Raw genomic sequence first — 11,208 nt, forward strand, 5'->3', positions numbered from 1 at the left:
AAGAGATCCATCAGTGCATTTTGGGATGAGCTTCAAGGTGCTCACTGCCCTAGTAGCAGTTTTCAACGGAAAAATCGCGATATTTTCAAATTAAGTTGCGATATTTCACGATTTTTTGGCGGTAAAATCGCTAGGATCATCAGCATTTGAGCGATTATTCTCAATCTTGTCGCGATTTTATCTCTGTAAAATCGCGCAGTATAAAATCGAAATTTTATCTGAGTTCATTACGACTTATGTTCGGTAATATTGCGATAAATTGCTGCCGATAAAATCGCGATATTATTGCAAATTCATTGCAATTTTGCATCCGATAATATTGCAACAAATGGACGTCGATAAAATCGCGATACATTCTCCGATCAAATCGCAACTTATTGCGATCACTGCTATTTGGTGAGAACTGGGAACCCATTCTGACGTGCTCAGTAAAAACGTCGTATGAGCCTTCAGGCGTTGCAAAATTTACCCCGACAAATCACTAATTTTCAGGAAAATTTTTGAATATTTTTCTGCCAATTTCTTAGGTAATTGTCTTTGTAATTTGATCTAAAGTGTCTGAAAATTTCAAGGTAAAATATTCGTAATTTTCCTCAAAAATAAACATTTTATCCAAAGAAATTTGCCAGCTCTCGAATGTTTATGCGGCATTCTCCCTCAGCACGGCTGCATTACACTTTGGAAAAATCCAGGATCAAGCTATCCCGTGGTCGTCCGAGTGGAGTTCCTGTGAGTACTGCCATGTTTTGCGGAAGAGAGCCGTAAGTGCAGTTTGAGACGAGCCGCTGAGCCAGTTGAGTTTGAGCGCGAGACGAATAAAGTCATTTTTCAGACGATGAAGAACGTAACTTCATTCCGAGGCTGCAAAATTGACTCGCACAATTCAAATTTCTACTGACATGTACAGATACACGTGCAAGACACGTGACAAATGTCACTACAACTACAAAGAGCACATGACTCTGACTTGGTCATGCCGTTATAAAAAGAAAAAACGTGAAACATTCCTTCTATTTTCGCAGCGTATCAGAGAATTGCTTTAGGGGGGCAGAGAATGAGACGCGATGTTGACCACAACTCCTGAATGCAATTATTCGTGCTCGAAAGATGCCCCTATTGCATACACAAAAAATGAAGGCGGTTTGATTGCTCGCGTCCTCGCAGAACGGATCTGCATAGAATTCTCATTGAAGTGCCTGGTAAAAATTGGCGATAAGAGCTGCTTTTCAAAATACCATAGGAATTCTTATAGCCGGCTAAAGAAGGCTACAGAAAATCATATAGCTGGCTGTAGAATTGCGGAGAAAATCATATGGCCGGGCTATATAAGAAGCGATAAAAAATTATGCAGCCGGGCCATAGTTCCTATCGCCGGGCTTTACACTTTATCGCTTGGCTGTTGCTTTTTCGCCATCGATTATAAAAGGTTATAAGAAATTGTGTAGAAATTCGTGTGCTTTGGAAATCAATAAGTTTGGTACGGAACACCTAATATTTACAAAACACACATTATATTTTCCTTTAATACATTTTTTTTTTCATCAATTAAAATGAGAATTATCCATACAGGATGTGCAAACATTTCAAAATCATGTGTTGAATAACGCTGACTCCGCCAGATTAAATATTAGAGCCTAACACAAAGCGGAGCAGCGACGCAGTGGCGCCTACAAACCTAACAGGGATACTTCACGCATTGCGCGACGCGTGAAGTATCCCTGTTAGGTTTGTAGGCGCTAATGCGTGTCTCGCGCTGGCTGCCCGCCTGCCACGGCGCTTGAAGCAACTATTTCACACCAGAGGTATTGCACAGTATCATACGAAACTGAAGGCGCTCTAATATATTCGTAATGGCAGGCATCCATCAAAAGTACGGAGCTTTCCTCGCAAAATAAATCCAGATACTACGGCCCAAAAAGAGAGCAGTATTCCAAAAACTCACTAAGTCCTAGCATCCGTAATTAGTAACGTTTAGCATACACTTTATCACCTGGCTGTTGCTTAGTCGCCATCGGCTATAAAAGGCTATAAGAAATTGTGTAGCCGGCTATAGAAGCTATTGGAAATCTTACAGCCGGCTTTAGGTCTATGGTATTTTGGAACACAGATTCTACTGCCAATTTTTACCAGGGGTACTCGGTTCTGGCTCGCGCGAAGAGAAGTGCCAGGGAAAATCGCTGTATAAACACTTAGACGTTGCCGAATTTCCCCCATAAAATTCTCAATTTTGAGAGATTTTCGTTTTTTCTTGAACCTACACAAAGCAATGTATTGTGAACTTGCTGCTGCTATAAATATGTTTGACCTGTTCCCGCGCAGTCAAAACTACGACTTTGTCCGAAGTGACAAAAACTAAACTCACGCAATTGGACCGCGTTTAGCGGAGAGGAACCAAGCCACATCAGCTATATTGCCAAATTTGATTGGGTAATTCAATTTTTTACATGAAAGCGGTTGTGCGGATTTTTGTGCAAATTTCAGCGAATTTTCTGCCAAGCACTCAGCAAATCCTTGAAATTTGTGATCCGAAAGTGAAATCCGCGCATACGTTTTCTACTAGAACATTAAGTTGCTCAGTTAAATTTGACAATAGCTGATGTAGCTGGTTCCTTTCTGCTAGTTGCGGTCCAATACGTACTCATCGAAGTCAAAATTACACTTCGTGTGCTACGGTGATATTTTCCGCATATAATGATTGCGTTTAAAATTCGAAATCCCATTAAACCTACCAGAGATTGGTAATTTGTGGCACGCGCTCGCTTAATTGAATCGGTTTGAAGGAGTGAGAAAATGAAGCTGGGAACCCCGTGTAAAAGTTAGAACTAATATTTCGAAGAGCAAGTTCCGATCGGAATTGACCGACTTTAGATTGCGGTCCTCTCAAAACTTTTGGACATCCCAATGAGAAATTTCACTTAGGCCGCAGAATCTCGGTCACGTAATCAGTGGCTGCCAAGGATAGTTTTGATTTAGTTCCTCCAGCAAAATGCAGTGACATATATTTTTGACTCGCTTTAATCCAAAACACTGCATACAGCAATGATAAAGTTTTGGTACAAAACCTTGATCGATTGCCCGCATGGACAGAGTTGTTTTGAAAACAACTTGGAACCTTGGTCTTTGTAATAAAAAAGTATGCCTTAGTCTCACAGGAATAAGCTCATGGACCCTATAGCAACCACTAATACGGACATATTTTGAAAATTAGCGTTTTTTATAAAGGTAACTTCGAAGAAACACAAACATACAAAAGAAAAAAAAACCGTCGAGGGGTTATCGATCATGGCCCTTTTTGGGTCCACCCTGATTAGATCTCCTCAACTCTACAATTTTTGCTCATCAAAAGTCTATATTTTACGGAATGCATTATGACTTGTCATTGCCGGTCTTTTACTGGGTCTACCACCGCCATGCTAAGGAAAAACGACGTATGGACCTTCAGGTGTTATCAAATCTCCCTCGATAAAATAATCACGAATTTTTGGGGAAGTTTGTAAAATTTTTTCTGCGCATTTTTAGGAGGGTTTCGTTCATAATTTGATCTAAAGTTCCCAAAAGTTTAAAAGATAAACATTTAGAAAGTTCTTCAAAAGTAAATAGTTCCTGAGAGGCAATTTGGCAACACTCGAATGCTCATACGGCGTTTTTCCTTAGCACGGCAGAATACTGGCCTAAACATGGGTCTGAAGGCCGATTTTGGCGAAAAGTGCGAATTTTTGACATTCGACTGCCGGCCCGCAAATCTGTATTTTTGGCCAAAATCGGCCTTCAGACCAATGTTCAGACCAGTATTAAACCCAAGAGATCGAAAATGACCAAATCATGATGCATGCCGTAAAATATAGACCTTCAATGAGAAAAAAAATCACAGAATTGAGGAAATTCAGGCAGGGTCGGACTGGCTCGCATCTGAGGGCGTAGACCCTTGGCTGTTTAAAGGGGCGTAATGTGATATTTCCTAATAGGGCATCCCCTACGTGGAGAGGGGTCCAGAAAATTTTGGCAAAGCAGTCCAAAGTTTACGCTATTTTCAGGTTCAAAGTTTATCAAGCGTATAGATCAAAAATTGCAAAATTGAACGTATTGAAGTAACCAACCGACTTCTAAAATTAAAGAAAACATTACAGATTAAAGCCACTACACGCATCCAAGCACCATTATTTCCAAAAGAACCGAGCCAGTGCTGCGGTTTACACGAGCTTAAGGCGAGGGTCTACAAATCCATGATAAAAAAGAATCAGACAAGAACCTGAAAAAAGAAGAGAGGACGAGTATCAACACAGCCGAAGATAGGAAAGACGTAGTCGGGCCTCTTTTTTGACATTTCTTCCGAATCTGAGCGACACCTAATTGACAGCATGTAACCGAGCATTGAGAGCTCACGCTTCGCGTCATCGCGCCTTCAATTTTTCAGATGCAGCACGGACGTACATCAAGTACGAATAGTTGTATCTCTGCGCCGTCGTAAACGCGCATCTTGTCCCTCCCCCTATTTCCATTTTGTGTTTGTTTGCGTTTGTCTTAATCGTAATTGTGCTTCAAGTACTACGTGAGTAACACAGCCGAAGGTTGGAGAGATGTGTTTGGGTCTCTTCTTCGACTTCTCTACCCAATCTGAGCGACACCTCATTGGCAGCAAGCAGAGCAGTGAGAGCTCACGCTTCGAATCATCGCGCCTTCAATTTTTCAGATGCAGCACGGACGTCCATCAAGTACGAATAGTTGTACTGCGCCGTCGTTAACGGTCATCCTTTCCCTCGATTTATTTCCATATTGTGTTTGTTTGCGCTTGTCTTATTTGTAATGGTTCTTCAAACTAGTAGCATAGAGCAGAACATTACGAGTTCACGACTCACGCCATCGCGTCTTACATTTTTCATATGCAATGTGGACATCCATCTTGCGCGAATAGTTATATCGCGTTTACACTTTAGATGTCTCTTATTTTTGAATTTCGAGATAAATTAAGGTTAAGTTTGCCAGAGACATGCTATGGTATGTCCAAATCAATAGTCATTTTGAAAAGGAAGAAATATGTTTAAAGGTCTCTCAAGAGGTCTATAAAGGGCGCGTACGTCTAAAATTCGAACCGACCACCGCTTCTGAGGGAGGTACATGTATCGAATGAAGGAGGAGTATGATAAAGCGCCTGTATGTCAACTAAAAGGTGAAAATTTCACAGAAAAGTGTTTACGCTTCAGAAAGTAGTTATTGGACCTCTGTTCGTCACTATTATGCGTAAAAGCACCTTTCTTTACTCCCAGCTCTCTCTTCTTCCGTTCATTTAAGACATTTTTCGCAGATATTCTCGATCGTAATTTTTTTTCTCTTCCTATTTTGCTATGTGTCAGGGGGGCGCGTATTTGGCGCGCCAAGGGGGCATATCTGCCAATGGCAGATTGGCCTTATGGCCAAGTCCGAGCCTGAATTCAGGGTGGGCCCAAAAACGACCCTTATCGATATACCCCTCCTCTTACGTGGGGGAAAAATCCCTCTTCATGTAAACCCCAGTAACTACTTCTGAGAACCTTTAAAATTAGGTAAATTTACGTAAGCTTTCCAGCCCATATTTAAAGATATTGCAAAAATCAATTTTTCGTCAGGTTGACAATAAAATTCAAAATGAAATAGAGGAAATCAGCACATAGCCGATTGCTGACCGATCGGACCATGCTCCTGTCATTTCTCTTGATTCCCACTTCTCCACTCCGTGGGATGATGGGTAGTGACTTTATCCTTATGTCAACTTAATACTTTTATTTATTCCAAAGAAGATGAAAAAACTAATTGTATCATTAATATTCCCGATGGACTCACTTAAAAAATTCAATTTCACTAATAAAGAAGTTGGCCTAAAAATGTCATTGTTTTTCTAAAAGGAAACGTAATGCTTAGATCTGCGATAATTGTAGGGGTAGGGGGGGGGGGGTTCAGTTGAGTCTTCAGTAATTTTTAGAGGGGGGGGGGCAAAGGATGCCTTACGGTGCCTTATGAGGGGGGAGGGGGAGGGTCTAAAAATGGGCAAAAGTGACTTACGTGTTTAATGGATGGTCCCTAAATTTGTGGCCTCTGCATGCATAGGGATGTTATGCATGTCAGTAGTGGCATTACCTTATTTTGCGTGTTTTAACACTATGGCCACTCCCCCTGCGAATGTTCTCTCTGAAAATATTCATTTCATCGTGTTTCATCTCATGATATCAAACGAATTGCCTATGAAAAAAATAATAACTTTGAACTAAATTGCTTAAGTTAATTTATCATATGCGCATGTCTCAAATGAACCACTTGCGTACTTTGATTTTAGGGGAAAAATATATTTCTTTACTGCGGGCATTGTTGTATGGGCTAATTGAGAAGTAAATCAAAATCATTACAATGAAATAATTATGAAACTCTGCTGAAGCACCAAGCCTATATTTCGCCTTCATTTCACGAGCTATGCAATATGCTGTTCTCTTGGTTGGATCGGATGTTTATGATGACTGGTGAAGTCCCGAACATTCCCGAATTATCAGCAGCCGCTGCCGAATTTGACCTCTGTTTTCCGAGTTTGTGATAATTTTAGGTCAGAAACCTACCTAATTCAACCCTTTTATCCAAGTAAGTCTCTTTCAGATCTACGCAGTGAGATAAATTGTATTTATTCTCCTCAATTTGGTTGCAAATTTACCGGTGAAAATCTCGATCTCGCTTAAATTTCCTGTTGTGAACTCTCCTGTCAAGGTTGGGTTTTTAGGTTAGACTCAAGTCTAAGAAAGTAATAATTTTGCTCTCTCATTCTTGTATCGCATGTATTTTAACCCGATTCAATTTTCTGGAGTGTCTTTAACACTATCTCTCTATTTAACAATTGCCTGAAGCCAACCTGTTCTCAAGTTCCTGAAAGTTGTGATGCGCGATTTACATACCTCCATCTCTGTCATTTAAAGTTAAAGGTAGCTTACACCCCTAAGACAGCGCTTATTAAAAGTATGAGGATGAGAAATGCTGCACAGTGGAAGTTTATTCTCACAAATGGAGAATACACTGGAAAGTGACGTTATTTTATAAAATTAAGCTTTTGGTAATTGCAGTGAAACTCGTTTTGAGCACGGTCTGCTTATCATGAAAACTACAGCTCATTTTTTCCTTTACATTCAAGTTTACAGTTTACATGTGCCTGATGCTGCTGTGTAATGTTTCAAATGTATTCGAAATTTTGTCAAAAGCACAAGCAAGTCCTAACAAGTTCCTTCATCTGTATTACTTTCCTAACTTGAACGTTCCAGTAAATGTTTTTCAATTGTGTGGGTTCTTTCTTTTACGATTCAATTGAACTAAAACTTAAGAATCTTTTGCCCAAAGATATTCCTAAGCTCTTGAACTCTGTACAAATTGAACCGCTTGAAATTTGCTGTGAAATCATTTATTTGAGAGAATCAGAAACCGGCCGAGCGCACGGTTTTCAATCTCTAGTTTGTCAGTGGGTAAGATTTTATCATCACATCAGTGCAAGAATTTCAATACATTTAGATTTTTCCCCCAATCTGTTAAGAGATTGAGGCTGAAACCTATTACACTCCGCCATCAGATCCCATTCATCTCTCATATTGGTCCTCAGTATGCATCATGTGACTCGAAACTTTCATCGGTCAAGTTTTGCAAGGGTAACGAACGTAAAGACTCAAGTCCTCAACAATTAATGTAAATTTTGTAGTTTCTTGATTCAAATGTGTCCATCTATTTAAAAACTCACCCTCTTACTAAAATTAAACATCATTAATTTTTTGCTCAGAACTTGTTTTTCAAACTGTCTATTATACTCACTCTCTCAGACAAGAAATTTCATTGAAAACTTGTAGAACTGGGGAAAGAAAAGATTTGGTCAATGTCACATCAAAAAATGGCATTGTTCAACAGAAATTGTATTTGCTAACCAATAGGCCCACAGATGATTAATGCATACAAGTTGTTGTGACTTTTGTCCAATATTTTCTTTCTCCAGTCCTATCAGTCACATGAAATGATTCTGAACATGGTCAAGTAAATCATCCTTCCTCAATCTTGAGTACATCCTTTCAGGGACTGAAAGACTTAAAAGTTTTCAGTTTCTTTCCTTTTACCTAGCTCTGGTGACTTTAAGTTAAGGTGAATTTTACTTTTTTGGTACAGTTAATTAATTTTTTTGCATCTTTTTTCAGAATGGCTCACGGTGAACCAGTGATCACAGGTTGGAGAAAGTACTACAACTCCGAAACACAGCTCGGGAGAGCATCGGTTGGTAACCCTTATATTTTATTCGGAACTAAATGTTTGAATCATTTGATGTTAAAACAAATTCATTCGGTCAAACCAGAAATGTCCATAATTTGAGAATATTTAAGCACTCTGATCGAGCTTAGGACTTAGCTATGAATGGTTACGCTTTAACATCAGCTGACTCATACTATGAGTACTTAATTTTTGATATTCATCATTCAGTCTCATCATACCAGGGATGTGGATTTTTTTGGAAGAATTGATTTTCTCAAACAGTTCGATTTTGGTTAAAATATCAATTAAAACCGAATAGATTTAAATGAAAAAATTGATTAATCCCAAATATTGATTCGGAAAAAAATCAATTTTCCTACTTCTATCTGAGATGCCAAATTCCATTTTACTGATAAGTGAGATTTCATTTTCCATGAAACAAAAAATTGATTCAATTTAATTGATTTTTTGGGTAGAAAAATCGATTTTTCGGTCAAATTGATTAAAATTCCGCATCCCCAGCGAGTACCGAAGCAGTAATGGATTTGAAAGAGTGTCTAAAAGTCTTCATAAATAAAATTTTATCAGATAAATTCAGACACAAGAGACCCTCCACTGGTATCTATGCAATGGTGGAAGCTTTCTTGGGACTTCACCATTCAACTGTTGACGTACTTACTAGGTGGATGGTAAAGAACAAGTTGAGAGTTTTCTTTTGCAGACAAACCGAAGTTTGGGAAACTTGTTTGGCTCATGACAACCAAAAGCTCATCATCCACCTAGTAGGTAAGATGACTGCTGCTCCCTTATAATTATCCATAAGGAAATGCTGAATCCCCAAAAGTAAAAGCTTCCACCTTTTGCCAAAAGGGCGGTAGGAGGTCTTTTGTCTATGGATAAAGCCCTGTCCCTAGTCAGATAAAACCCCATTGAATTTACCCTTTTTATCTGCCTGAGTTTGTAGCGATTACGTCATTAGTGCAAGCAGATTCCGCAGGGGTCCAACCTAGTTTTCAAAAAAAAAAAAAAAATTGTGTAGAAGGATTGATGAAGAAAAAGAAGAAACCATAACTATAATTCTATCACATCTTATCCTTTTTCCTGTGTAGAACAAAGTAACAAACCTTTCAAACCAAGTTGAGACATTAAACATAATTATTATTGGTCTCTAAAATTTTGAGAAAAGCTTAATGAAGTTTGAGTAATTTCTTCCAAAATTCAAACCTCTGTGCACTCCTTTCAGCATAAATCTTCAAGCTTGCTACAAGCTGGTTCTTTTGTCATTTAATAAGTATATCACCACAAGAATAGGTTGTATTCTTGAGCAGCAGTGGATTAACTGCCAAAATCTTCAGTCCCGAAAGGCTACTCATGAGCTCTTGATTATGAACAATTCCTTTTGCCCGTTTATCAAGCATTGATTAGAGATTCTCACCTTTTCTTGGCCATCAAAAATAATCACTTTTCAAGATCATCGATCAAAAAAAAGTCAGTAAGTTTGTAGTTTTGCTCCAAGATCAGCAATGGAATTTTATTTACTGGCGTTTGCAGACACTCTGATTTGTTTCTAAAGTACATTTATGTACATGAATTGTTTGAGTTTTCTCTTTTCTGTTACAGGCTGCAAGAATCACCTATGGCGTTGCTGCTCTTGTTTTTGTCTACTATAAGTTCATAAAGCCCAAGCCAGCAGCACCAGCTGAAAAGAAATGAGCCCCCTTCCTCAATATGTCTTAGGTAGTGTAAGTTAAGGTCTCTCAGAATGTTCATCGTTCGTTTCCTAATGGTTTTCAATCATTTTGCATTTTAAATCCAGCTGTCAAACTTCAGATGAACGCGAAGGTAACGGAAAGAGTGGAAACCGTTCCTAGTAAATTGTAAAAATTAATTTGTAAGGTAAAGCAGGAACTTGAGAGTCTCAAAACCCAGAAGATAAAAAATTCCAACTGTTAAATCTTATTTTGTATAGGTCTTCTTTTCTCTCTTTATGTTGGGTATCTCAGCATTGAAAGTTATGATTTTTTTTGTTGAAAAATTAAAAGATTAAAAATCCACACACTGTTCCATTCCGTTTGTTGTCATTCGCTATCCTCTTAGTCTTCACCTTTCCCTCTCTACATAAATGAACTGAATTCTGAGGGCAAAAGTCAAGACTCATCTTTCTGTCAAGGGTTCAAAAAGTCTCAAAATGCAGACAGTTGACTGCGATTCAGTGTTTTTGCCCCACGGATATTACTTATTCAAATTTTGGCAAAATGCCTGATATCAAGGCAACATGTGTCAGTTGCCCCTCCTCTTTGATGCGTTGAGCAGGGAAAAATAATTATTTTTCTTTGAAAATTGCCTCACAACCAAAGATATGTCTGACATTTGCTAAAATCGTTAAACCACAGAATCAGGAAGTTTTTGGACCCTTGCTTTACAATATTGTGTGCCACGTTTCTGACCCTTCTGACATAATGATCACGGAAGTTCCAAAAATTTTCACTTTTAAATTACATAATTGACTGTAGTGTCCAGTTCTCCAAAAAAAAAAAAAAAAACCTGCAATTTAGTGTTTTTTTCGAACTTGAAAGGTGGGTGGAGATTCTAGCTCAAAAACTGTGTCCTTGATAAGACAGCCACCAAAGTTTTGGCTCTGTGTACTTTGATGTAAATTGTAAGCATATCAAAGTCATTAAAAATTAAGAACTGTGCTTGTAATGATGTTGAGGTTTTCATGTATAGACTTTGCTAATTTCATGTCTTAGGAAAAAGAAAACCATGAAAACTAGGAGAGGGTCTTCCTGCATTGAAGAAGCCCATTTAATACTTTTTATCTGAGCCTGTTTCAAACGCCTTTGTCGCTGTATGCACCGCATAGCGAATTCCCTATTCTGTGCCAACAGCAAAAAATGCAAAGTCATCTGAAATGGGCTCTAGTTTACCTGTTTTAAATTATTTTTAAAGAAAAAACCTTACCTCAAATTTTAA

The 11,208-nt window shown here is 38.6% G+C and overlaps 1 protein-coding gene across 1 annotated transcript; it reads left to right on the forward strand.

The window, feature by feature from the left end:
- The first annotated feature begins 6,446 nt into the window (after window positions 1-6,446).
- Window positions 6,447-10,301, forward strand: LOC140224691 (ATP synthase membrane subunit K, mitochondrial). The gene is made up of 3 exons (XM_072300957.1): window positions 6,447-6,603; window positions 8,184-8,259; window positions 9,856-10,301. Exons 2-3 carry the CDS (start codon window positions 8,185-8,187, stop codon window positions 9,946-9,948), a joined length of 168 nt encoding a protein of 55 aa, XP_072157058.1. The 5' UTR covers window positions 6,447-6,603; window position 8,184; the 3' UTR covers window positions 9,949-10,301.
- The last annotated feature ends 907 nt before the right edge of the window (window positions 10,302-11,208 follow it).

The sequence above is a fragment of the Bemisia tabaci genome, chromosome 5, assembly GCF_918797505.1.
Source record: "Bemisia tabaci chromosome 5, PGI_BMITA_v3".
NCBI classification, from domain to species: Eukaryota; Metazoa; Arthropoda; class Insecta; order Hemiptera; family Aleyrodidae; genus Bemisia; species Bemisia tabaci.